The 27,756-nt window shown below is 40.6% G+C and overlaps 3 protein-coding genes across 5 annotated transcripts; all 3 read left to right on the forward strand.

The window, feature by feature from the left end:
* Positions 1-869: 869 nt before the first annotated feature.
* On the forward strand, positions 870-6,617 carry LOC120828151 (uncharacterized). The gene is made up of 6 exons (XM_078084644.1): positions 870-982; positions 4,045-4,146; positions 4,239-4,273; positions 5,060-5,168; positions 5,499-6,095; positions 6,477-6,617. The coding sequence occupies exons 2-6, from the start codon at positions 4,062-4,064 to the stop codon at positions 6,572-6,574; spliced, it is 924 nt and encodes a 307-aa protein (XP_077940770.1). The 5' UTR covers positions 870-982; positions 4,045-4,061; the 3' UTR covers positions 6,575-6,617.
* A 24-nt stretch (positions 6,618-6,641) lies between these two features.
* Positions 6,642-16,894, forward strand: LOC144384618 (interferon-induced very large GTPase 1-like). 2 transcript variants are annotated; one of them, XM_078084627.1, is made up of 6 exons: positions 6,642-6,740; positions 6,891-6,925; positions 8,306-8,384; positions 8,511-8,566; positions 8,651-12,425; positions 14,939-16,894. In XM_078084627.1, the coding sequence occupies exons 1-6, from the start codon at positions 6,674-6,676 to the stop codon at positions 16,018-16,020; spliced, it is 5,094 nt and encodes a 1,697-aa protein (XP_077940753.1). In that variant the 5' UTR covers positions 6,642-6,673; the 3' UTR covers positions 16,021-16,894. The 2 variants fall into 2 exon arrangements, with proteins under 2 accessions (XP_077940753.1, XP_077940754.1); XM_078084628.1 differs by having other exon boundaries at positions 6,649-6,740; positions 6,894-6,925.
* Positions 16,895-19,813: 2,919 nt separating this feature from the next.
* LOC120828116 (interferon-induced very large GTPase 1) lies at positions 19,814-27,593 on the forward strand. Of its 2 annotated transcripts, XM_078084645.1 has the most exons (4): positions 19,814-19,954; positions 20,715-20,823; positions 22,019-22,056; positions 22,144-27,593. In XM_078084645.1, the coding sequence occupies exons 2-4, from the start codon at positions 20,754-20,756 to the stop codon at positions 26,872-26,874; spliced, it is 4,839 nt and encodes a 1,612-aa protein (XP_077940771.1). In that variant the 5' UTR covers positions 19,814-19,954; positions 20,715-20,753; the 3' UTR covers positions 26,875-27,593. The 2 variants fall into 2 exon arrangements, with proteins under 2 accessions (XP_077940771.1, XP_077940772.1); XM_078084646.1 differs by lacking the exons at positions 19,814-19,954; positions 20,715-20,823; positions 22,019-22,056 and having other exon boundaries at positions 22,143-22,275; positions 22,863-27,593.
* The last annotated feature ends 163 nt before the right edge of the window (positions 27,594-27,756 follow it).

Raw genomic sequence — 27,756 nt, forward strand, 5'->3', positions numbered from 1 at the left:
TGTCTGTTCAAAGAACTATAGGCGCATTGTTGAGAGTGTAACAGAGGGAGGTGCTGAGGAGCATAGAACTGTGCCCATTCTCAATAAAAGTTTAATTCACATTACCTTTGCAATGTGTAAGGAACTGTAAAATGCCCATAAAATGTACATATCGAACACTTAACAATTAGCTTAAAGACGTCCGTACAATTCATTATAACACAGGTACCAACAATTCTGCATTTTAAGAACACGTGTGTTCTTAAACATGGGTGCGTCAATCTGACGCAGAAAGCACTCCCAGTAAAAATAATTTCAAAACGCAAATGCAAACAGCCTTTTTAAAATCTGCAGTGTTGTTCTGCTTCTACAGGCCACGAGAGGCTGTTTTGGAGCAAGTTATTTCTATGTGTTATACAGTATATCAGTGAATCTTCTGGTGTACTTTGTGGTTTTGTGAACCCGCCTGGCTTTTCATTTGTTGCAGCTGTTCAAGTTCCAGGAGGTCGGTGATAACGGCAGTTGATACTTGGCAGTGTTTGGTAACGTGACCTACATGACTCATTGCTGTTTCCCTGTACGTCACATGAGTTAGGGGAAAGGGGCTCTCATACTTACACTTTCGCTTTTGTTGTTTCTGGATTAAAAATAACATGCATGAAGAATATCATGAAACAGAGCTGCTCATAAACAGTAAACAGGTTTTGTTGTCTCATTGTTTAGTGTAAGTTTCTTCTTCATAAAAAGGTCCTCAGCACGATATGGTTTTATTGTACATCACGGGTTGGGCCAGTTGGTGTTTATCTTTGGTATTTCACATCACTGATTAACCATCAAACTGCCTGCAGAGCGTGCAGATCGTTATAACTTTCAAATCACATCACGTTTTTTTAAGAGCAGGCGGGAGGGGCTTGTGAGGGAAAGAGAGTTCAGCCTCCGGATCTCTGAATAAATAGGACCTGCACATTGACATTGCATCCACACCTCCTCAGACCTTGCAAAGGTAAGACACTGTGTACACTTCTAAAGAGCTCATGGGTTTTCTAAAAGAAAATATTGGGCCCTATTCGACAGTTTTATTCTTTGTTAAGTATTTTGGGCTTTTAAAAATAGAAAAAATACCACACCAGCACTTTAATGCTGAATGACTTATAGCATATAATGCATTTTTTTGTGAAGTTAATTTATGTTGTAGCTCTTGACGCCATTTATGTTTTTACTGCTTTATTTCTAAAAAGAGAAGTGAGAGACAGAAAATATGCTATGCTATGTAGCATGTACAATAATATAGACACACTATTCGCCTGCATTTTTCATGATCCTATTCATTTATTGTAATATTTTGTCAAAGTTGGTTGCAAATACAGGTTTACGGTTGTAACCTGTTAACACAGAAAGTTTGTAGCTATTACTATAAAAATAAACCATTTAGAATCTAAACATTTTTGGTGTTTTTTCTATAACTTCACATTCAGAACACCATTGTTGATACAAGGGAATAAATTCAGGTCAATCATTATGCTATGGCAATGATCATTCATATATTATTATTATTTCTCCTCATTTCTCCTGTTGTGACTATTGTCATTCTATTGCAAAACTTCCCTAACTGACCAGCAGATGGTGTAAAATGCTGCTGCCAAGTCCATATATCCAAAGACCGATTTGAAACCTGCAGCTGAGTCACTGGAGATTTTATCAGCCTCGCCGAATACATTTGCAGAATTTCTTCCACAGTCTTTGAATACACACAGAACAATGTTGAGCCACAGGAGAGGGCCTGAATGTTTGTGTTGTTCTGATAATCACAGCCTGCTCATAACATTTAGTTTGACATTAAAGGATATTGTACATTTTTACGTCTGTTTGACTGATGAGAGAGAATGTGTTAACTCTTTTAACTACAGTATGATGCGTAATGCTTGATTAACAAGACAAAATGAAAAAGAATTAGCCAACTTGTTGAGTCCCCCTGAAATTATTGATTAGGTCAATATAATGTATTTTGCATTGTAGTAAGTTTTCAAAACTTCAGTCAGTGAGGTGGATCAGGACACTTTTGCGGGGATAGCAGACACAGGGCGCTTTTGCAGTCAGAAATCGCTGTTAATGAGAGTAGCTAACGTTAACTAGCTAAACAAGTGCATTGAAGTGAAAATAAATTACATTTTAAGATACATTAAGTTTCGATTCCTTAGGGTAGGGGTAATACTAGGCGAGACTCTCAAGAAACCTTAGCTAACATTCGAACACAAATTCACTTAAAGTATCATTATTATATATTTATATCGTTGATTTAATGGTGTCAAACTAAACTTTCACTTTTTACCTTTCGAGCTAAATATTGTTTTCTTTATTAAAGTTAGCTTTGCCTTTACTAGAGTCAGTAAAAGGATGCTAACGATAAATTAGCTGTGCGCCGCTATCGGCCTTGTCCGGACTAGCTAATCTATATCCTATATTCCAGTATTGAAGCTAAATGGCGGTAGTATTATTCCTAGTAAACAAAACGTGTGCTTAGTAATTTATTTTCATTCAAATTCAGCAGTTTAGCTAGTAAACGTTAGTGCGCTAATTTAACTCTACAAGGAGTATCCTAACGTCATTAGCCTTTATTTCGTTAGCTAGTTGTGAACACCTTAGAACAGGGGTCTTCAGCGTTTTTCAGGCCAAGGTCCCCCAAACTTATGGTGAGATGGAGCGACCCCCTATTCTACGGAGTTTGGTCCGCCATCTTTTATTTTTGAGCTTGGCGCTCTTTAGACGTGAGCATAAATGGGATCTGATTGGCTGGTGCCTGCGCTGTCGTATTTGCATGAAAGGAGCTGTGAATGAACCGGTGCCCAGCTTGAGAAAGTTCCTGTGGTAGCTGAATGTGTGTGTTGCGGACTGAAAGATAACGTCTTCTCCATCAATTTATCCATTCGCTACAATATGTTGGATTCATGATAATGTGTATTTAAAGACAATAAATATAATTCTGATTCAGATTCTAAAGACATTTAAATTTGTGGGAAAAAAAAATTGTCATATCACCCAAGAATTTCGCAACCCCCCCCTTCAGTACCTCAGTACCCCCTATTGAAGACCTCTGCCTTAGAATATATTGCTAGCACGTAACACTCGTCATTAACAATAGATCACCGTTCACATTGGCAAGTTATGTGGCAGGTTTCATGAAGGAGACAACTTAACGTTATCTAACGCTAACGGCGCATAGCTAGCCATGTACATGGGGAGTGTCGGCTTTTTAAATTTGGTCGAAAATAACACTACATAACAAATATCCTCAACAGAACAACTAGCTAAGATAAGAAGACATTAACACATAATTGTTATATATTTAGACGGATGGCGATGGATTTCTGCTTACCTTTTCCATATGCGGGCCAACGGTGTATCTTCTTAATCTGGTTCGGACGAAGACTGCCTTCGCCTTGGTTTTCGCGGTCATGTCTAGATACTCAATTGTCTCAGTTTATTGCAACATGAATGGATCTAATAAATGTCACGTTTTTTGTAGCTCATGCAAATCCTACATGACTAAATCCCGTTCACATTGGAAACATGAATGAATATCGTTCGAAATACATGTTACACTCAAGTAAATGTAACAACCAGAAAATATCCTTTTTTGTGTGTAGTTTTCACAGAAATCCTGCATCAGACCTATCCTACTTTCACTTTTTGTCATCAAAGGTTTATTAGTAACTCAGCAATAACTTGAGCTGAACACATCAGGCCTAATATGTAAAAAGGTATTTGGAAAGGACAGAGCTACTAATCAAGTTGAGATATTTGTGTCAATGAAAAAGATTTGTCACCAGGAAGCAACATCTACACCAGGGGCCCGAACCTGAAATGATCATCAGGATCACTTCTAAACTACTGTATCTGACGGCTTGTGATTGGCTCTGGTTAAAACTTTTTTTTTACCGGAAACATTGATTGATACATTTTCAAAGAAAATATATGGTTCTCCAGCTTGGATGGTGATGCTGAGAGATACTAGAATAGTTTATTATAGTATATTTCTAACTGACTTTGTCTTACAACCCTATGAAGCATGAAGAACCGCTAAGATGGAGGAGGAATGCAGTGAAAATAAAGTAGCTGAAACAGAGTCTGAAGCCAAATCGGCATTAGCCTCTGGGACAGATGACAAAGGTACTGAAAATTTTTAAAAATAAACGACTGAGCAATTAATTATTATTATCTTTTGACGTTATGTATTCTACTATTCCAATATGATCCTGCAGTGGAGGAGTTGGAAGAGAGTGCAGCTGAAAACAAGGTAAAAGAAAGTCACTTCATCTTCATTAGTTATCATCACTATATAACTTTATTGGTTCTTAAACAGTAATTCCATTTTTACCTGCAACTAGCAGCTCAGTAGCTCACTCTGTCTCAGAAATGTTAACAAATCTATGCACTCTAGTTTCTCATTAGTGAGGATTTCTCCACCACCTCCACGTCAGCTGTGCCAATTTAATACCTTGTGAACAGCTGGACATAGACACTTATTGAAGGTATCAGTGGTTCGAGCAAGACTTTGGCCCAATCCCAATGCCCCCCATAAGGCCTTAAGTCCTGAAACCTCAGGGACTCACTGTCACCTGGTTGAGTCTGAGAGACTGTAGGTTAAATGGTGTAAATATAAATGTGACAGCCCTCTGCTGCAACATGTCACCATGATGTAAAAACATATGATGTGCAAATTTATATTATTTTTTTTACTTCCTAATTTGAATGTCTTCCAGGCACTTTCCTAACAAGATGAGGGCTGCTTGTGTTTTTATTTCTGGCACAACAGTTTCCTTGTTTAACTTTAAATTGCTTATGGGCAATTCCCCAGATGCAGACTTACAGACTGGGCTCATAATGAGAGACTTGGCTTTCTACTTTTAATTTATGGTTTATTGTTTTCATAAAAGGTACACCACTGTTAACGTATCTTACTCTAAGTTTAAAATGTTGATGCAGTTTTGTTGTGGCATATTCCTTATACCAAGATCCAAAAAATATGTTGATCTTACTTGGAAACTCAATACTTTTGTATTGATTTTCAAATTACTTTCAGCTTGATTTGGTGAATGAACGCAATGAAGCTCAACAATCCGCGGAAAATGTTGAATGCACAGGAGCAGAGACGGTTGCATCTGTGGAACCGTCTTTGTCACATAAGAAAGGTAATATTTTGATTATGAATTGATTCTATATCAATATTTTACTGAAAACAAATAAAAAACTTAATAAATCTCTGATGTTTACAATGAAATATTACGCATCTTCATCTTCAGGAGAAAATAATGAGTTTGAAAATATTCATGAAAACACACTGGGGGACAAAAGTCTAACACAAGATATTAACTAATGTGAGATTCACTACATCAGATTCATTATATTCTTGTGTTACCTTTTACAAAATGTGAAACAGAACTTTTTAGTAACTAAACATGTTCTCTTAATGAATGCTGCAGTAATGCATGGTGATGTTTTTCTTTGTTTATTTGTTTCAGTGATGCCCGATCTCACACTAGTGTTAATCGGTGAAGCAAATTCTATTGAGATTGGACCAAAAAACATCTTACTTGACCATGAAGAGCAAACAAATGTGGAACAGTTTTCAACCACACTGTATAATTTGTGTGGTCGCCATATCTCTGTCATAAACAGGCTCGGTCTACAAAACATTGATGAATTCCCTTCAAATCAAGATATTCATGCCTTTCTCTTGCTGATACCAAATGGCCAGCATAACAGTCATTATAATTCAGGAGTGCAGTGGTTAGAAAACACTTTTGGGAAAGGATTGATGGCTCATGTAATGACAGTTGTGACTCATGAGTCAGATGAAAAATGTGAAAGTGCACTAACAGACCTGAAAGCCGACAGCTGTTTTCTTGAAAAAAGATCCCTCACTTGTAAAAGAGGTATGATGGATGAACAAGAGATAGTAGCTCTACTGGAACAAGTCGACACCATGGTCTCTGAAAATGGTCCCTACTGCCACAGTGGTGTGATGTGTGAAGAAAATGGGAAGAAAGAACACATGGGCCACAAATCCCACGAGGAAGAAAGGATGGATCCCTCATTGTGTCAGCAAAGTCCAACAAGTAAGATTTTAATATGTTGGCATTCATGAATTAAACCTGCACTAGCATTTTAAGATGGACATGCTACTGAATTGAATGAGTTGTGAGTCATCAGTTATTGCTACCTGATGTCTGAAAGAGTGTTTTTGAGATTAAGATTTACATGTGGCAACCAGTTTTAACACTCGGGCCATACCATGTTTGTATAGACAGAGTTCATAGTTGTCATTATTATCCCCTTTGTTATTCAGTCCCCTGTTACTGTGCCCCCTGCAGCCCAGGTACTGTTACCTCAGCAATAAAAGGAATTTAACACAGAAATGTATATAATGAAAATGGTTAGCTAATCCAGTGATCTTCTTTCTACCTAAACAATTGTGTCTTTCTTACGTTATCCTGCAGAAGAAGATATTGAGGAGAATGCAACTGCAATTAAGGTAAAGGTAGGCTTTTTTAACTTTGTTAGGGCTCATCATTATGGAGCAGCATCTTTTGGTTAAAAGTACCCACATTTAAATTAAATCACATTGTAAGTCACTCACTTAGTTAAGAACTCATCACTGTATGATATTTATCTGGAGTGTTGTACGTTTATCGTGATGCTGTTTTCTCGTCAGAGCTTGAAGTCTGAAATCACATCGATATCATCTGCAAACAATGAAAACGGTAACATTGTTATGAAAACCAAACTGTTGTGTTGTCCATTTGGGAAACATTTGGATAACTTTAAATTGTATATAAAATTCAAAAGACATATGATCCAATTGATTTAATGTTTTGTTCTACAATCTGCTTATTTTTTGGATTACCCTACAGTAGATGAGCTGGAGAAGAGTGCAGCTAAAACACAGGTAATGATGGAGATCCTTTGGTCCTCAGTCATCACTAAAAAGCATTTCTGTTCATTTCTTTTGTGAAGTTATGTGTCAGTTTGAACTTGAACATAAATTATGGATGATAGTAATTATAACCCATGCAAATCGTTTAAATTTGACTGGAAGTGTATTAGTCAGCAAACAAATGTAAAAGTAAAGCTTACCTTCCCTGATAAGTCTTTACCTAATTTAGTTAGTAGTTAGTGTATCTTAGTTGTAGAACGTAGGTATTCTCTGCTCGCCGGGTGCCTTCATGGCAGCACACTGCTCGCACTGAGTGGGATGGGTTAAATGCAGAGAATAGTGCATTTTGTTGTCTTGGTACCTGTACTCTGTGCAATGACAAAATGTTGATTTTTCTTCTTCCCTGATGAAGTAATTAAGTCATGTTCAATTTTTAATAACAAATATTAGGTATTAGGCGCTTACAATCTAGAGTTAATATTAGCTACTTTTTAAAGTAATCAGTTGTATAAAGTCTTGATAAATATTAGGTAGACTGTACCTAATTCATTTTAGTGTATCTTAGTCGTAAAACGTAGACACGCTTTAATTTACATGTGGTGAAATCAACCTAAACAAACAGAGTGCAAATTTTTTTCAGATTCACGTGTCCCATATTCCAAGTTCACCTTCAATACATGTTAAGGCCTACCATTTATGTCTGGAAGCCTATCCCACTATCTGATGCAACATACCACCAGGTGCTGATCAGTCTACAGCTGTGCTTCTCTTCCCACCAAAGGAGACATGAAGACACACCAGCACAAATGGGATGATACGACCACAAAGTTGATTATGGCTCTTTGGTCAAAGGTGTCCTGGTACCAAGTACTCATATGAATCACCCTGTGCTCGAATGAAGGGCTTGTCTTGACCAATTTATTGTAACTAATACAAAGTTATTTGTAGTCCCTCAGTAGAACTATAGACTCAGTGCCATTTCCAAGACACCACCCAGAGACCTAAAGAGGGAAGGGTACACCGATGTGCTGTTTGGTGCACAAACAGAAAAAAATCTTTGAGACGTCCTCTTTGCGACTCATAATTACATAAATGCCACTCCGTCTTTCCCCATGAGATCGCCAGCACATCCTTTCCCCCTCTGCAGCTCTGGAAAAGGCCTCTGTTCAAGCCCCTGTTGCGACAAGTTTTCTTTGGCCGATGTAGGGTCGGTAAATTGCTCTTGTTCTTGCCACTTCCATGGGACCATTTTGACCCGGGAGACCCTACTAGGAGCTTTTGACCCTGGCAACACAGCAACGATGTTCACTGGGGCAAATAAACACGCAACAAACTTAAGGGAACGGTTAAAGGTGGGTTAACTGATGTTAAGTAAAATTATTTGTTTTTCAGTGTGATCCAGTGAAAAGACCCGCTGATGTTGAACTGCCATCTGACATCAGATCTGAACACTCTGTTGCAACTGAGAAAGGTACTATTTTAATAAATAGTACTATTGGGACAAATAACAGTAATAAAGTGAACATTATCTATATGAAGAAAAACAATTAAACAGCACATTTATTGTCTTCTTCTTCTTGATTGATTTACAATACAGTCCATTACTCTACTCCAGGTACCTTTGATATGGATTTGAGCGGCAACATGGATATGGTAAGAAACTACCAATATAATCTTTATTGCTTTTTATCCTAATGTGGTTATAACTTTCCACATACAATATTGACTTATCTCCAGAAGTCAGAGGAGTTTTCTGACGGGATCAACAGGAAGAAACAACATCAAACACTGCTTGGAAGACTTCACCTTGAAGAAAAACTTGAGAAAAAGTTGTCACCAGCTAATTTCTTAAAGTTAGGTCCACCTGTAAAACAGGACGTTGATGTATCTGAGAAAGATGTGGCTTATAATTTTCTCCAGAGGTTGATGATGTTAGACTACAGAGCCAGATATATTCCTACAAAAAAAGAAAATCCAGAATTAAAACATCCCGACCCTGGTAAAAATATATTCACTGATGATACTGAAGATGATAATGTGGATGACTTTTTCAGCCCCAATGATGACTTTGATCGATCTAATCTCCAGACTCACGTGCATCCAATGGATGTTCAGATGGCAGTGTTTCACTGCTCAGACAGCTTTTTTAAGCAGAACATGATAACAAAGCTCTCCCAGTGTCAGTATGCCTTACCTTTCCTTGTTCCTGACCCAGTAACAATGGATATTGAATGTCCTCTGTGGACATTCAGACAAATAAGAAAGACATGGAAGATATCAGAGATGAAAGATGACTCAAACGTGGTCACCATGAAGAGTATGTCCATCTGCAAAGCTGAGACACCCATGGTCTCATTTCTCCGCTTGGGTTCACCATCTGTCTCTAAATCTCAGCTGATGAACACTTTGATCAACGATCGTCACAACACCTTCTTCCACAGAAACTGCCCAGGTAGCACCAAGTCTCGCCACCTGATGGATGGTGTTGCAGAGATTGCCTGGTACTGCCCCGCTGGGAAACCCAACGATGCCTTCACTGACTGCATCGCCTTCTGTAATCTTCATGGTGATGCTCTGTCGTTTGAAAAACAGCGTGAAATACTGACTGACAAATCTTCCGTCGTTGTGGTACTCGTTGAAACTCTGGAAAAAAATGACAAAAGCAGTGCAGTGATCTCTGCCCTTTACAAGTGTGAAAAACCTCTCATTTGTCTCATTGCTGATAGTGATGGTGTTGGTGTTGAAAAGAAAAAGGGAAAATACAAAATGGGTTTAAACAAAAGAAGCCAGTCAGATGTTTCTGAAGAACTGAGAGAAACTATTGGGAAGATTATGTCTGGATCTCATTCACTCTTCCAGCTTGAATCCATGAATAAAGTTTGTGGAATCAAAGTGGATGAAGAAGACACAGTCTGCCAAAAAGGGAAATCTGCAGCAATGAAAATTGTGCAATTGCTTCAGGGGATAGAAGTTTCAAAGATCAAAGATACATATCTCCCTTGTCAAGGTCAACTGTGGAAGGAATGGAGCAAAATCCACAAAGAACTGTATCGCCTCAAAGGAAACATTGAGGATGACAAAGTTCAAAAGGAACAGAAACTGATGGAAAAACGACAAGAACAAGTCAATGTTTCCTGCAGTGAACCAATGAAAATGTTCATTAAAAGCCTCTCAACTTTGTTAGGAAATGAAAAAGATTATTTCTTGAAATGGACTCAGATCTTAATAGATGCCCTCTCCACAGACGACCTCTCTTCAATTCTCCAAACCTATGATACAAAGTGGGCTGAGGTCTTGGCCTTGAAGAAGAAGCATGACAAGACTGAACTTCTGAAAACAAAGCAAACTGAGCTTAATAAAATATCAACAAAACTACAGTCAGCAACGTTTGGCTTGGAGCACATCTTCAGAGAAATGGGACAGATGTATGAAGCCCATGAATCTCTGCAGAAACCCACAAAGAGTGGACCGACTGACTGGTCTAAATACCCTGAGCTGGCTGCAGAGCTGATGATATCAGGACACCCAATGGAGCTGATGGATGGTGATGCAGGTCATGTACCTCTAACATGGATCGCCGGTGTTTTAGAGGAAGTCATCAAGAAACTGGGGAACAAGAGAGTATTTGTTCTGTCAGTGTTAGGCATACAAAGCAGTGGAAAATCAACAATGCTGAATGCCATGTTTGGGTTACAGTTTGCAGTGAGTGCTGGCAGATGCACCAAGGGTGCCTTCATGCAGCTGGTCGAAGTGTCCGAGGAGACGAAGAAAGACTTTGAGTTTGACTACGTACTAGTGGTGGACACTGAAGGACTGCGTGCTCTTGAGTTGGAAGGTAATGCTACTCTTCATCACGACAATGAACTGGCAACATTTGTTGTTGGTCTGGGTAACATGACACTGATCAACATCTTTGGAGAGAATCCTGCTGAGATGCAAGATGTTCTGCAGATCGTTGTTCAGGCTTTCATGAGGATGAAGAAGATTAAACTTTCTCCAAGTTGTGTGTTTGTTCATCAGAATGTTACAGATATTGGTGCTGCAGAGAAAAACATGGATGGAAAGAGACGGCTCCAAGAAAAACTGGACGACATGGCCAAACTAGCAGCCAAAGAAGAGGGTTGTGATGCAGAGTTCTTCAGTGACGTCATTGCATTTGATGTGCAGAAAGATGTGAAATACTTTGCCCAGCTTTGGGAGGGAAGTCCACCTATGGCTCCTCCGAATCCAGGTTATAGTGAGAGTGTCCAAGAGCTGAAGACCATCATCCTCTCCAAAGCTAAAGAGTGTGCTGGGATCACTCTCTCACAGTTCAGAAGCAAAATCCAGGACCTGTGGAAAGCCCTGATGAACGAGCAGTTTGTTTTCAGCTTCAAAAACACACTTGAAATTGCAGTATACAGAAAACTTGAGATTGAGTATGGGAACTGGACCTGGAAACTGAGAAGCAACATGCTGACCATTGAGAACGAGCTTCATACCAAAATTCAAAATAGAAAACTTGACACGGTTGAACTCACTTACCTTCATCAAGAAGTGAACAAAACTTATGAAGAAATCAAAAAAGAAATGAGAAAATACTTTGATGATGACAGAGACAAAGACATGTTGGTTCAGTGGCGAGGTCGATTTGAAGACAAAATCAAAGAGTTTCGTGATGAACTAGTGAAAGGAGTGAAAAGAAAACTGGATGAAGTCATCCAGCAGAAAAAGGCTTGTAAAAAGCTTGATGACAAGAAGGCAGAGTTTGAGAACAACCTGCTGCAAAAGAGCAAAGAACTCGCTCATAAGTTGAAGGACAAGGCAAAAAATGAACAGGAACTTGAAAAGCAGTTCAACTCTGTCTGGAGTGGCTTAGTTACACAACTAACTGCAGATACAAAACCAATGAAGGACATCAACTATGACCAAGATCAGTTTACTGTCCTTCAGGACCTTGGTTTTGAATCGTCTCTTGTTAACGACTGCAAAACTAGTGGTGAATACAAAATCATTTCAGAGGTTAGTGATTACATTTATTATGTATCTCCGACAAAGCACAGCGTTTTCTCAGATACAAGCCAACAATCTCAAGGTGATGACGAAAAACACACAAAGGGGCAAGGAAATCATATTGTGTCAACTCTGTGGGGGGCTATCAAAGGAATATTTAGTTCTGTGCCGACACAACAAATGAAACCACTTACATCAAATAGTGATTTACCATATGAAGAACAGAAACAGATCAGATCCCTCATTGACGATGCTGAAAAACAGACCATAAACCTACTCAAGCAAAGACCTGTTGCTTCAAAAGGCTACAGTTTAACTTACCTGCAAGAAGCTGCCAACAATGTGAAAGAAAAAGTGACTGAATTTGAATCAAAGAAGAAATATGCTCTAAAGAAAAAGTTCACAGTTGATCTCTTGCTGTATATATTTCACAGAGCATGGACATGGATTTCAGAATCGCACAAGGAATTCAAAGTGAACAATGATGCACAGTATTATGTAGACTGCAAGAAAATGCAATATTACTGTCACGGTGTGGTTCACTTCCTGTCTTATTTTGTAGTTTTCTGCCACTCGTGTCCCCGGGTAACTTCACTTCCTGCCTAGTCTCGTCATCCCCTGTGTTCGTCTAATAGTTTCCACCTGTGTCCAATCACCTGCACCTCCCTTGTGTATTTAAGCCATGTGTCTCTTGTGTCACTTGTCGCGTCATTGTCTTTTGCCACGCATGTCCTTGTCCTGTCTTTCGTCTTGGATCGCCGTAGTTTCTCGCCTGTGTGCTTTTGCCCCGGTTCCTGTGTTTTTTGGCCTTTGGACTATTAAAGTCTTTTTGTTTTCAACAAGTCTGCGTTTGAGTCCTGCCTTCCTCCCTCAACCCTGACAGAATGACGCGACCAAAAAAGGGCTCAGCAGACCCGCTGCCAGACTACGGTCCGGACTACCTGGACGTAAGGAGTCCCTTCTGGCAGCGGAAAACAAACTGTGTTTTTGGTCCCAGGAGCTATCAGCTCGCCTGCCTCGAGCTCCGAGACCTCCTTAACCCTAGGAGGAGCAAGCGGAAGAAGCGATCTCCCGTTCCCGCTGGGCCGCCGCAGCGATCTCCCGTTCCCGCTGGGCCGCCGCAGCGATCTCCCGTTCCCGCTGGGCCGCCGCAGCGATCTCCCGTTCCCGCTGGGCCGCCGCAGCGATCTCCCGTTCCCGCTGGGCCGCCGCAGCGATCTCCCGTTCCCGCTGGGCCGCCGCAGCGATCTCCCGTTCCCGCTGGGCCGCCGCAGCGATCTCCCGTTCCCGCTGGGCCGCCCCGACTCTCACCCATGCCCCCGACCCGACCAGTTCCGGCCCCACGCTCCATGCCCCCGACCCGACCAGTTCCGGCCCCACGCTCCATGCCCCCGACCCGACCAGTTCCGGCCCCACGCTCCATGCCCCCGACCCGACCAGTTCCGGCCCCACGCTCCATGCCCCCGACCCGACCAGTTCCGGCCCCACGCTCCATGCCCCCGACCCGACCAGTTCCGGCCCCACGCTCCATGCCCCCGACCCGACCAGTTCCGGCCCCACGCTCCATGCCCCCGACCCGACCAGTCCCCGCTCCGAGACTCAGGCTCCCTCCCTCCCATCCCATGGTCCTCTCCCACCCTCCCGTTGGTGATTTGAGGGCCGTCTGGGATCCGGCCCTTGAGGGGGGGGCTACGGGGTGGGTTATGGGGGGGGCTGAGCCGCCGCAGACTACGGAGTTGTTCCATGTCCCCGAGCCGGAGCAGACTGCGGAGGTGTTCCGTGTCCCCGAGCCGGAGCAGACTGCGGAGGTGTTCCGTGTCCCCGAGCCGGAGCAGACTGCGGAGGTGTTCCGTGTCCCCGAGCCGGAGCAGACTGCGGAGGTGTTCCGTGTCCCCGAGCCGGAGCAGACTGCGGAGGTGTTCCGTGTCCCCGAGCCGGAGCAGACTGCGGAGGTGTTCCGTGTCCCCGAGCCGGAGCAGACTGCGGAGGTGTTCCGTGTCCCCGAGCCGGAGCAGACTGCGGAGGTGTTCCGTGTCCCCGAGCCGGAGCAGACTGCGGAGGTGTTCCGTGTCCCCGAGCCGGAGCAGACTGCGGAGGTGTTCCGTGTCCCCGAGCCGGAGCAGACTGCGGAGGTGTTCCGTGTCCCCGAGCCGGAGCAGACTGCGGAGGTGTTCCGTGTCCCCGAGCCGGAGCAGACTGCGGAGGTGTTCCGTGTCCCCGAGCCGGAGCAGACTGCGGAGGTGTTCCGTGTCCCCGAGCCGGAGCTCACTGCGGAGGTGTTCCGTGTCCCCGAGCCGGAGCTCACTGCGGAGGTGTTCCGTGTCCCCGAGCCGGACCTCACTGCGGAGGTTTCCCGTGTCCCCGAGCCGGACCTCACTGCGGAGGTTTCCCGTGTCCCCGAGCTGCCGACGACGACTACTAACCCGGACGTTTCCCGTGTCTCCGAGTCTGCCATTCTAGAGACGTTCCGTGCCTTGCAGTCGCCGCTCCGGAGCCGGATTGGTGACCGCCCGCCGGGCCGACCCCCAGAGGCTCCCCGCTCGTCTGGCCGCCCGCCGGGCCGCCCGCCAGAGTTTCCAGGGTGGTCCGACCAACGTCTCTGGTTTCCCTCCCCACCCACCCCTTGTTCGCTCTAGTGTTGGCCGTCTGGAATTCGGCCCTTAAGGGGGGGGTACTGTCACGGTGTGGTTCACTTCCTGTCTTATTTTGTAGTTTTCTGCCACTCGTGTCCCCGGGTAACTTCACTTCCTGCCTAGTCTCGTCATCCCCTGTGTTCGTCTAATAGTTTCCACCTGTGTCCAATCACCTGCACCTCCCTTGTGTATTTAAGCCATGTGTCTCTTGTGTCACTTGTCGCGTCATTGTCTTTTGCCACGCATGTCCTTGTCCTGTCTTTCGTCTTGGATCGCCGTAGTTTCTCGCCTGTGTGCTTTTGCCCCGGTTCCTGTGTTTTTTGGCCTTTGGACTATTAAAGTCTTTTTGTTTTCAACAAGTCTGCGTTTGAGTCCTGCCTTCCACCCTCATCCCGTGACAATTACAGAGTTTTCTTAAACTTCTGCAAAGGAAGCTCATCTGCTGTTGTGCTTGGAGAACTGATCTGTGACAAGCTGAGAAGTTCTATGGTTGAGGCCGTTTGTAACAACACTGCAATAAATCTCGCTGGAGAGATGAGGTGCAATTTCCCAGCATTCAACGGGAACAGGTTGAACTTGGAGAAACATGTGTTGAAGTCACTTGCTGAGAAAGAGGACTTTAATGGCTTCATCACCTACAAACAGCACCCACGGAGGCATGTAGAACACTTCATAAGAGAGGAAGTACAAAAATACATCTTCACAGACAACAAAGGTAAAGCCCTGAATATACTCAAGAAAAATGTTGGTGACATCAAACATCTTGTGAGTCAAGCTTTACATGATGCGACAGAGAAAGTCAAAATCCACAAAGGACACCCAGACATGTGGATGGAGAAATTTTCCAGTTTGCTCAAAGATAAGTTAACATTTGACAAAATCTGTTGTCAAAACTTCAGGGACTTGAACAGTTTTGACTTTCTCAAAGAGGAGATAGAGAAAGGTCTTGAATCCATCATCAAAGAGTTGAGAAGCCTCTCACTGGATGAAATGAAGAAATTCAGAATGAAGCCTGATGAAATCCTCATCGATCAGCTTTGTAACTGCTGCTGGGTAAAGTGTCCATTCTGTGCAGCTGTTTGTACCAACACAGTGGAAGATCACAGTCCTGACAAACACAACGTCCCTTTCCATCGCCCCTCTGGAATAGAAGGATTTCACCCTAGAGGCACAGAGGAGCTGGTCATAGATTTCTGTACAACATTAGTTGCTAGTGATAGAGGTTTCTATACCAGTCATGATTCAGAAGTAGGTATTCCTTATAAAGAGTATCACAAGGGTGGGGAGAAATACGCTTCATGGAAGATCACTCCTGATGAGTCTAAACTAACATACTGGAAATGGTTCGTATGTCGATTTCAACAGCAACTGGAGGACCACCACAAATTAAAATTCCAGGGCACAGGAGAAATTCCCAGTGAGTGGCGGAATTACAAAAAACAAGAAGCTATTGACAGTCTGGATGAAATGTACAACATGTGAGTGAGACAGAAAAAGCACAAAACTCTCAACTCATGAACTGTCTTTATCTGTTTGAAAGCAATGGAAGTTAGGGATTTAATTGAAGGTGTGTATCAATAGCAATAATGACAGTCTTTCCAAAATGAATTAATTCAATCATTAATATTTAAATTAGTGAACACTTACTAAGTGAGTTGCTGAACAGTGCCACAACTATAGTAGGAATACCTGAAACTGTCCTAAAGCAACACATTTAAACGTCTGCATAATTACAAATGACGTGTTTGTTTGTAATAAAAGGATGCAGACGGACCTGTTTTAGAAGATAATATTGTTTTATTCTTTTTTTAACCTACTTATATAAAGGAAAACATGTTTAATAAAGGAATAAGGGTTTTTCTAAATTCTAAAATATTATATACATTTTGACTCTAGAAAGGGGAATGCAATGTATAACTGACCTTTCAGATTTTATTTTATGTGAAAATGAACAGACATGACATGAAACTATGCCGAGTTATTTGTTTTTGTAAAGAAGCTTATTAGTGTTTAAAACTGTCTATCAGGAGGATATATGTCATTTATATGCATCTTTTAATTACCTATATGTATGGATTTTTGTGTTCTGAAGTGTTTTTAATTAAATTAGCACACAATAAGAAATGGCAATCATTAGTGGATTTAATTCTTAATTATTATATAATACACGTCTCATTAAAAGCATTATGATGGGAAACACAAGTTTTAATAAAGGTTGACAATGCTGTTGTTTTTGCAAACTATAGTTTAAATAAGATAAATATATAAAAACAATTGATCTACCATAACTGATAGGAAGGGTCATAAGGTGGATGTCCTGAAATTGAATAAAGTTGATCAATTATTAATAAATGAATTAAGAGTTGTCAGAGTCTTTATACTGTGATTAAAAATATCTATAAATGCATTTCTACACAAATAGTTTTAATCTTATATAAAAAGGCATGTCAAGTTTAATCACATTTTGATTTTGAGTTGACCATTCAATCGGTGTCCAGATGTCTTTGTAATGACTCATCCTACACCGTCCCTTTGCGCCGGCCCTTATAAACTGCATAGATCCTGCAGTCTTTGTTCCTCCTCCAGAGGAATGCGCTGCATCCTGTATGACGAGTGAGACCTCTGTGCGGGAAATAAACTTCAAAGAAGGGTTAGGGTTACCTTGCCCTTACCTAGGGTTAGTTGGTATCATTGAATAGATTTTTCACCACACCACTCCAGCAGTGATGTCACCACTCCGAAGTCTAAACATTCTGTCCAATGAAACTGTCTAAAGTTTTCAGGCAACTTAAAATATGATTTATTACAAACGGTGTTATACGGCTAAATGACCATTTGAAACAATGAAGTCCCACGCTTTGTGAACCGTTTAAACATTTAATATTTTCTACGTTAAGTACTTTCCTTAACTTTTCAGTCCTCCACACTGCATCTCTGAGGTACGCATAAGCAATAACAAGCCATTTACCTCCCTTCCAAAAACTCACGACAGGTCAGTAACTGCAAGTTGTTTATATGATCTCAGTTGACTAACAAGAGTGTTCCCGACTGAAGCAAAGAGTTTCAATGTGAATCTTTCAAGTGAATACATTGTCAATACCTAAGAGCATACAGAGATTAGATGTCAAAACATGATTTATTGTATTTGTATTCATCAAACTTATGTCGTATTAGTATGATTTATTCTATTTTATTTTACTGGATATTTAAATTTTAGTAGACTATCATATAATTTGTAGGATACTCATACTACACCGTATTGTATGCTTATTTCTAGATTATTCATAATTATTATATGAGACACTGCTGTACTTTACTGAATATTGTTTTACTATTTCTGCGGTATAATTTAACACTATTCTGTCGCTTGCCTGATGCTTGCCACAGGATTGACACGGTAAGTGAAACCTACATCACAGCAGCTCTACATTGTTCCAAAAGCCGGACCAGTGCTTAGTGTACTGGAGGCAATCTTCCCAGCCTCACCTGTTAAGTCGTGTCTGAGAGGAAGTTAGTAATCCACTGACAGCTGGAAGCTGCACAGTGAACTGGGAGAGTTGGGATCAAATTACCTGGGATATGGTGTTGAACGCTGAGCTGAAGTCCACAAAGTGAATCCTTCATTTGTCCCTGATGAGTCGATGTGATGCAGTCCATGTTGACTGCATCATCCACTGACCTGTTTGCCCCGAATGTAAACTGCAGGGGATCCAGCAAGTGCGCTGTGATGTTCTTCAGGTGGGTCAACACCAGCCTCTTAATACCTTGGACAAGGTTAGGGTTATATCAACTTTTAACGGAGGCAAACATAATTTTAAGCAATTCCTGGTAGAAATCCACCTAACAGCATCAATGACAAGTAACATTATCGGCCAAAAATAAATAGAGAATATATTAATGGTGATGTGCAAATATGTGTACAATAAAATACGTTATTTAGAAATATGAACTATTTTCAAAGAGTCTTTCAAAAGAGTTATTCAAAACAATACTAGTGCATAATAATTTATATGAGAAACTAAAATAATCCATTGGGTAATCTGGAGTCCATGCATTTGGACTCCAGATTACTCAATGTTTCCTCCAGATATATTTTTTAGTTTAACTCCTGAATCCCTGTCAAACCATCATCCCGCACACAGCAAGGGGAGTGTGACATCTATTAGCTGAATGGTATTAATTACACACTGCGTCACTTACAATAGTCTTATAATCTTTACAGCTCCATCAGGCGATTCACCCCCGTCAGTGTGAAGGAGAGGTACTGCAGGTTGCTCCTCCCACAACAGCTCTGCCCCAAGTGGACCAAAAAACCATTTTAAAAACATACAATAGTTTTGTCTGAGTATATAATATCTTCTCTATAATATATGTACTATAAATATATTATTTTTATTATTGACTATTTGTGATTGTTTCTTACAATGTCCCAGCTTGCACTTTACCTGTGCTGCTGTAATATTTCCCCTCTGATAGTAGGACAGCTTGATTTCCTGTAAACCACGTGACTTAGAGGAAATCCCATATATATATATATCACTCTAAATCACGTGACAAGGAGGATATCGAGCTCTCGAGCTGTCTTACCTTCACTTACAGATTTGTTATTGCTGGTTAAACTTAATGTGTGAGGATGTGAGAGACAGATGTAGACCTCGCTTTCAAACTGTAAAATGAAACTCTTAATGCAGATGTTTACGGATCCCAAAAAGGTTTGGACAGTTATTGCCCCTGGATTTACTGTGCATGGGAACCGTGGTTAGTGAAAATATATGTCACCCAGCTTCAACCCGTATGACAATATCAAATCATGAAAGGAAACTCTGTAAAGATGTACATTTCAAACGGAATCCTTGACACAACTTTCAAACAGGTGTCGTATAGTGACGCAATGGAAAGGAAAGTGTGACATCTACTGGCAGAATGTTGGTAATTGCGCCTTAATTACTAACTGCGTCACTTACTGTAGTGCATTTCCTGCATGGTTGCAGCATTTAGTTACTTAATAGCAAAATAACTGATGAATCTTTAAGCTTCAGGCTAAAAGCCTGAAGCTTTACTATATAACTGTGATCAGCTGTGAAAGGACTAAATACAATCCACTGTCCATTGTTTAACATCAGGGCATCTCCAGGTAGCTGAGTAATATACAGGAGTATCTTATATTACATATATACTGTATATACAGTAAATAAAGTATGTATGTATAAATAATGAAATGCCTTGTTACTCCGAGGCTCAATTTCCTCTAAGTCACGTGATTTATTCATCTGCCCACATATCAGATGTGTTTTATGAGGGAGGGGATGTGAGGGGGCGTCGCTTCCATCTCTCTATATAAACGGCGAAGACAACACGTTCTTTCCTCTCCACATTTACACAGAACAGACTTCAAAAAGGAGGCGAAGAACAAACGGTGAGTTTCACAATATTTATTTTCTGTGCGCCAAATCGGAGCATGTTGGGTTCATACAACAGACAGTAAACTCAGCAAATTACTTCAATTAGATATTAGTATTTGCTGCTTCGAATTGACGCTTTATGAAAAGATTTTGAACAAACACAAGTTTGCCTTTTTCAATTTAGGAATCTCATTGACAAACAACATTCCCCGTACACATGAACTGTGTGGAGTCTGCATGTTCTCCCCGTGTCTGCGTGGGTTCTCTCCGGGTTCTCTCCGGCTTCTCCGGCTTCCTCCCACAGTCCAAAGACATGCTCTGGGGATCAGGTTAATTGGGGATTTTAAATTGCCCGTAGGTGTGTGAGTGTGAATGGTTGTATGTGTAGCCCTGCGATTGGCTGGCGACCAATCCAGTATGTATGATATATATATATATATATATATATATATATATATATATATATATATATATATATATATATATATATATATATATATATATATAACATGATCTCCCGTTGCAGCTGCAAGTGTTCAGTGTAACCTGCATGGTTTTGGCAATGTTTGATTTGTCTGACCTTCAATACTCATCTTCATTTTTCCTTAATAGAGCTCTCTTACTTTCGTTTAGAGTGATATTACTGATTAAATTGTTTTACTTTCCCTTTTTGCATGGTTATACATGAAGAGTTTTTCATCATAAATTATCCCTGACATTCTATTGTCTATCCTATCAAACAATTTTTGTTTTTTTTACTTGTTTATGACATAGGACTGCAGCATGACCCTGTAAAGATGAGGAGCCGATAAGATGGAGGAATATAACGATAACAAAGCAGCAGGAGGACGAGAACCCGTACCATCTGCAGCCAATGAGAGAGGTAATGGTTTAAACAAGATTTGATTGTACACATAGGTTTAATAGATTCTATTCAGATTTAAGGTTTAGACTCTGTAAGGATATATTAAAATATATCAAATTGATCAAATGAATATGACAATTAGTTTATTATGTTTTATTCTTTCATTGTATTTCTGCAAACACTGTTGTTTCAGCCATCACAGCAGTGCTACATAGTGATGTTATTCTGTTATTTAATTTCAGTGATGCCTGGTCTCACACAAGTCTTATTCGGTGAATTCCATTTACATTCGGACAAAAAAAGCATCTTATTTGTCCGTGCGGAGTTAACACTATAGGGATATTTTCAACAGTCTTAAAATGGATTCATTTAATATTGGTGATATCTCTTATGATGCTGGTGTATTTATTAGAGCTCATGAAGTGCTGGATTTAGTTTGGTGAACTGTAAATTAACAAAGCATGTGGCCTTCATCAAATAACAGCAGAACATAAGCTGTGCTTAAGCCTAAACTAAGTCTGTGAGCCGTAGACTTCCAGTGTTACTTGCTATGTGTTTGGATTTTTAATCCATGCCGTACTTCCTGACATGACTGTTTTATTAGTCCCAGTAATCAAAAATAAAAACAGTAAAATATCCAGCACTGAAAATGATAGAACTACTGCTCTGGCTAGAGCTTTTGAAGGTATAAGAACAAATTATCTTTGGCTTTAAAAATACATAATGACCACTAGTAATAGATTTGGTTTTAAAAATAACCACAGCACAGACCTTTGTTTATATGCCAAGAAGGACATTTTAGTAAGTATGGCAGACGTTAATTCTAATATTGATGTGTTTCCTGGATGCATTTGAAGCTTTTGACCGAATTGATTTAAATTATTTTTTAAACTACAAGTCCCTCCATATTTGCTAAGGGTTTTGCAATTTTGGTATTTCATATCAAACAATGCGAGTTAGATGGCGTAAGAGTGTATCTGCAGCCTTCCTAGTGACCATGTCTGTTGAATCATGTTTGTTTCTAAGCTAGAACACGAAGAATTTGTCAAAGCAGATGAGCTGTAGGCAGTTAAAGTGTTGCATCATTCATATTTTTCTCTATTCAATCATTAAAACAAATCTTTTAATAGTGTGGTTCTTACGAGTGGATTTTTTTATTGTACAATGAGAATGAAAGAAAGAAAAGAAGAACAATTGTTTTTTTGTTCCCTAGGTTCCTTGGATATGGATGCGAGTGGGAGGAAAGACATGGTAAGTACAGTAACTCAGAATGTAATTTTTAGCACTGATTACCTGACATTATCAGTTTCTCTACATACATTCCATTTTTGTTTACAGAAGTCAGTGAAGGTTTCTGAAGAGATCAACATGACGAGACTCAAATATCAAAGAGAAACTGAAACACTGCTTGGCAGACTTCATCTTCAAGACAAACTACAACGGAAACTGTCACCAGCAGACTTTCTTAAAGTAGGTCCACCTGTGAGACAGGACAATGAAGTATCTGAGAAAGATGTAGCTTATACCTTTCTTCAGAGGTTGATGATGTTAGACTACCGAGCCAGATATATTCCTGTAAGACAAGACAGTCCTGAGGTGAGCAACTCAACCCTTGTTAGAGAGGTATTTACTGAGGGTACTGACAATGATGACTTTGATGCTTTTTGCAGCACCAATAGTGTCTTTGATCAATCTAATCTCAGGACTCACATCCATCCAATGGATGTTCAGATGGCAGTGTTTCATTGCTCAGACAGCTTTTTTAAGCAGAACATGATAACAAAGCTCTCCCAGTGTCAGTATGCCTTACCTTTGCTTGTTCCTGACCCAGTAACAATGGATATTGAATGTCCTCTGTGGACATTCAGACAAATAACAAAAACATGGAAGAAATCAGAGATGAAAGATGACTCAAACGTGGTCACCATGAAGAGTATGCCCATCTGCAAAGCTGAGACACCCATGGTCTCATTCCTCCGCTTGGGTTCACCATCTGTGTCTAAATCTCAGCTGATGAACACTTTGATCAACGATCGCCACAACACCTTCTTCCACAGAAACTGCCCAGGTAGCACCAAGTCTCGCCACCTGATGGATGGTGTTGCAGAGATTGCCTGGTACTGCCCCGCTGGGAAACCCAACGATGCCTTCACTGACTGCATCGCCTTCTGTAATCTTCATGGTGATGCTCTGTCGTTTGAAAAACAGCGTGAGATACTGACTGACAAATCTTCAGTCAATGTGGTACTTGTACCAACTCTGGAAAAAAATGACAAAAGCAGTGAAGTGATCTCGGCCCTTTACAAGTGTGAAAAACCTCTCATTTGTCTCTTTGCTGATAGCGATGGTGGTGCTGTGGAGATGAGAAAGGGAAAATACAAAATGGGTTTGAACAACAGAAGTCAGTCAGAAGTTTCTGAAGAACTGAGAGAAACTATTGGGAAGATTTTGTCTGGATCTCCTTCATTCTTTCAGCTTGAGTCCATGAATAAAGTTTGTGGAATAAAAGTGGATGAAGAAGACACAGTATGCCAAAAAGGGAAATCTGCAGCAATGAAAATTGTGGGCTTGCTTCAGGGGATAGAAGTTTCAAAGATCAAAGATACATATCTCCCTTGTCAAGGTCAACTGTGGAAGGAATGGAGCAAAATCCACAAAGAACTGTATCGCCTCAAAGGAAACATTGAGGATGACAAAGTTCAAAAGGAACAGAAACTGATGGAAAAACGACAAGAACAAGTCAATGTTTCCTGCAGTGAACCAATGAAAATGTTCATTGAAAGCCTCTCAACTTTGTCGGGAAATGAAAAAGATTATTTCTTGAAATGGACTCAGATCTTAATAGATGCCCTCTCCACAGACGACCTCTCTTCAATCCTCCAAACCTATGATACAAAGTGGGCTGAGGTCTTGGCCTTGAAGAAGAGGCATGACAAGACTGAACTTCTCAAAACAAAACAAACTGAGCTTAATAAAATATCAACAAAACTACAGTCAGCCACTTTTGGCTTGGAGCACATCTTCAGAGAAATGGGACAGATCTATGAAGCCCATGAATCTCTGCAGAAACCCACAAAGAGTGGACCGACTGACTGGTCTAAATACCCTGAGCTGGCTGCAGAGCTGATGATATCAGGACACCCAATGGAGCTGATGGATGGTGATGCAGGTCATGTACCTCTAACATGGATCGCCGGTGTTTTAGAGGAAGTCATCAAGAAACTGGGCGACAAGAGGGTCTTTGTTCTGTCAGTGTTAGGCATACAAAGCAGTGGAAAATCAACAATGCTGAATGCCATGTTTGGGTTACAGTTTGCAGTGAGTGCTGGCAGGTGCACCAAGGGTGCCTTCATGCAGCTGGTCGAAGTGTCCAAGCAGATGAAGAAAGATTTTAAGTTTGACTACGTACTAGTGGTGGACACTGAAGGACTGCGTGCTCTTGAGTTGGAAGGTAATGCCACTCTTCATCATGACAATGAACTGGCAACATTTGTTGTTGGTCTGGGTAACATGACACTGATCAACATCTTTGGAGAGAATCCTGCTGAGATGCAAGATGTTCTGCAGATTGTTGTTCAGGCTTTCATGAGGATGAAGAAGATTAAACTTTCTCCAAGTTGTGTGTTTGTTCATCAGAATGTTACAGATATTGGTGCTGCAGAGAAAAACATGGATGGAAAGAGACGGCTCCAAGAAAAACTGGACGACATGGCCAAACTAGCAGCCAAAGAAGAGGGTTGTGATGCAGAGTTCTTCAGTGACGTCATTGCATTTGATGTGCAGAAAGATGTGAAATACTTTGCCCAGCTTTGGGAGGGAAGTCCACCTATGGCTCCTCCGAATCCAGGTTATAGTGAGAGTGTCCAAGAGCTGAAGACCATCATCCTCTCCAAAGCTAAAGAGTGTGCTGGGATCACTCTCTCTGAGTTCAGAAGCAAAATCCAGGACCTGTGGAAAGCCCTGATGAACGAACAGTTTGTTTTCAGCTTCAAAAACACACTTGAAATAGCAGTGTACAGAAAGCTTGAGGTTGAGTATGGGAACTGGACCTGGAAACTGAGGAGCAACATGCTAGACATTGAGAACGAGCTTCATACCGGAATTCAAAATAGAAAACGTGAAGCGGTTGAACTCACTTACCTTCAGCAAAAAGTGAACACAACCTATGAAGAAATCAAAAAAGAAATAACAAAATACTTTGATGATGACAGAGACAAAGACATGTTGGTTCAGTGGCGAGGTCGATTTGAAGAGAAAATCAAAGAGTTTCGTGATGAACTAGTGAAAGGAGTGAAAAGAAAACTGGATGAAGTCATCCAGCAGAAAAAGGCTTGTAAAAAGCTTGATGACAAGAAGACAGAGTTTGAGAACAACCTGCTGCAAAAGAGCAAAGAACTCGCTCATAAGTTGAAGGACAAGGCAAAAAATAAACAGGAACTTGAAAAGCAGTTCAACTCTGTCTGGAGTGGCTTAGTTACACAACTAACTGCAGATACAAAACCTATTGAGGACATCAACTATGATGAAGATCAGTCAACTGTCCTTCAGAACCTTGGTTTTGAATGGTCTCTTGTTAATGAATGCAAAATGAGTGGCAAGTACAAAACAATGTCACATGCTGGTGATTTAGGTCATTATGTCTCCCTCACTACAAAAATAAAAAATTTCTTCATGGGGCCTTTTCAGGATGAAGAACAGCCACTGATCAAAACCCTGATTGATGATGTTGAAAAACAGACCATAAACAAAATGAAGCAAAGACCCGTTGCTTCAAAAGGCTACAGTTTAACTTACCTGCAAGAAGCTGCCAACACTGTCAAACAAAAAGTGACTGACTTTGAATCAAAGAAGAAATATGCTCTAAAGAAGGAGTTCACAGTTGATCTCTCGCTGTATATATTTGACAGAGCATGGACATGGCTTTCAAAATCCCACAAGGAATTCAAAATGAACAATGATGCACATTCTTATGTAGACAGTAAGAAAATGCAATATTACAAAGTTTTCCTAAACTTCTGCAAAGGAAGCTCATCTGCTGTTGTGCTTGGAGAACTGATCTGTGACAAGCTGAAGAGTGCCGTTGTCGAGGCCGTCTCCAACAAGGTCGCCAAAGATCTAACTGATACCATGAAGAGCAGTTACCCAGCATTCAATGGGAACAGGTCAGACTTGGAGAAACACATCTTGAAGTCACTTGCAAAGAAAGGGGACTTCAATAGTTTTATTACTTACATCCAACAACCGAGGGACCACACAGAGACGTATATAAGAGAAGAAGTACAGAAATACATCTCCACAAAAGAGGGAAAAGAGACAGGCATGAAAATACTCAGGAAAAATTTGGACGACATCAAAAATCTTGTGAGTATAGATTTATATGATGCAACAGAGAAAGTGAAAACCGGCAGAGGAGACGCAGACATGTGGATGGAGGAATTTTCCAGTTTGCTTCAAGCTAAGCTAACATTCAACACCATCTGCTGTAAAAACTTCAGTGACTTGAAAAGTTTTGACTTTCTCAAAGAAGAGATAGACAATGGTCTTGAATCCATCGTAAAGCAGCTGAGAAGCCTCTCACTGGATGAAATGGACAAATACAGGATGAAGCCTGATCAAATCCTCATTGATCAGCTTTGTAACTGCTGCTGGGAAACGTGTCCATTCTGTGCAGCTGTTTGTACCAACACACTCAAAGATCACAGTCCTGACAAACATAAAGTCACTTTCCATCGCCCCTCTGGGATTACAGGAATTTACTGGAAAGGCACAAAGGAGCTGGACATTAATTTCTGCACTACATTAGTTGCTAGTGATATACATTTCTCTACCAGTCATGATTCAGAAGTCAGCTTTCCTTATAAAAAGTATCAAACAGCTGGGGAGGAATACGCTTCTTGGGAGATTACTCCTGATGAGTCAAAACTGGCATACTGGAAATGGTTTGTCTGCAAATTTCAAAAGGAACTGGAGGACCACTACAACATGAAGTTCCAGGGCAGAGGAGAAATTCCCTGTGAGTGGAACAAGCACACAGAACAAGAAGCTGTTGACAGTTTGGATAGATTGTAAAACTTCTTAGTGAGTCAGAAACAACCAAGCTCTACTCGAGTAGCAGATCCAGCCCAGCATGTTTTCAAATGGCAATAACAAAAATCAGGATGAAGTTGTTCCAAAATGAATGAAAACGAAACCTGTTCATTAGCGTCATCATAAAAAATGTGATTTCCTTTTTACATTAGTACTAAATTTTCCCGAAACGAAGAAAACAACATTTATAACAACGTACATAATTACAATTTATGTTTGTTAGTAATAATAGGATCATTTAAATTTCTTTTAGGTGAATATTTAAAAGAAAGAAATGTTCAAAGTAGGAATGAAGGTGTTTCCAAGTTCTAACATATTAAGGGGATATTTTTACAATTGTACTTTTATGTGAAAATGTCAAAAAACAGACGTAACAATGTTTAGTCATATTCATTTCTGAAGATAGCTGATCAATGTGTAAAACTATTAAGAGTTTAAGTCCCTCTTCCATCAAGAGCCAGAGTTGACAAACTATGCTTCAAAATAGATTTTAATTGTATACAAATTATTGTTCACCATTTAGCTTTTTGGTGTCCAACTTGTCTGACTTTGTCTTTACACAAACCTTTCAATCTTCTTATTTTGTATTAGTTTGTGTGCTTGTTAAGAGATGGATGAAGTTCCTTTTCATTCTCAGATAAGTGTTTAAAACCCTTCATTGATTTTGTCATAAATAAACATCACTGTTTTACTTACTATTACTACTCATCTTGGGATTGGTTTAATTTAGTTTGGCTAACACCAGAGATACGCTTGTTTATCTGTTTTGTCACATTGTTTAATTAAAAACAAAAAAAAGATCTGCCTCTGCCTCTTGACTGCTGTGCTGCCGTTGTTCTGGAATCCTCAGTGCAATCCATTCTG

This window comes from Gasterosteus aculeatus, chromosome 11, assembly GCF_964276395.1.
Source record: "Gasterosteus aculeatus chromosome 11, fGasAcu3.hap1.1, whole genome shotgun sequence".
NCBI lineage: Eukaryota > Metazoa > Chordata > Actinopteri > Perciformes > Gasterosteidae > Gasterosteus > Gasterosteus aculeatus.

What these genes read in the sequence shown, in the direction of transcription:
- LOC120828151 (XM_078084644.1), top strand. Translation starts at nt 4,062, where the DNA reads ATGGAGGAGGAATGCAGTGAAAATAAAGTAGCTGAAACAGAGTCTGAA. An exon ending in AGAGTGCAGCTGAAAACAAG is followed by an intron (nt 4,274 to 5,059) that starts GTAAAAGAAAGT and finishes AATTACTTTCAG; the next exon opens with CTTGATTTGGTGAATGAACG. An exon ending in GTGTCAGCAAAGTCCAACAA is followed by an intron (nt 6,096 to 6,476) that starts GTAAGATTTTAA and finishes GTTATCCTGCAG; the next exon opens with AAGAAGATATTGAGGAGAAT.
- LOC144384618 (XM_078084627.1), top strand. Translation starts at nt 6,674, where the DNA reads ATGCTGTTTTCTCGTCAGAGCTTGAAGTCTGAAATCACATCGATATCA. An exon ending in CTCTGTTGCAACTGAGAAAG is followed by an intron (nt 8,385 to 8,510) that starts GTACTATTTTAA and finishes TTTACAATACAG; the next exon opens with TCCATTACTCTACTCCAGGT. An exon ending in AGACTGCAAGAAAATGCAAT is followed by an intron (nt 12,426 to 14,938) that starts ATTACTGTCACG and finishes CATCCCGTGACA; the next exon opens with ATTACAGAGTTTTCTTAAAC.
- LOC120828116 (XM_078084645.1), top strand. Translation starts at nt 20,754, where the DNA reads ATGGAGGAATATAACGATAACAAAGCAGCAGGAGGACGAGAACCCGTA. An exon ending in ATCTGCAGCCAATGAGAGAG is followed by an intron (nt 20,824 to 22,018) that starts GTAATGGTTTAA and finishes TTTGTTCCCTAG; the next exon opens with GTTCCTTGGATATGGATGCG. An exon ending in CGAGTGGGAGGAAAGACATG is followed by an intron (nt 22,057 to 22,143) that starts GTAAGTACAGTA and finishes TTTTGTTTACAG; the next exon opens with AAGTCAGTGAAGGTTTCTGA.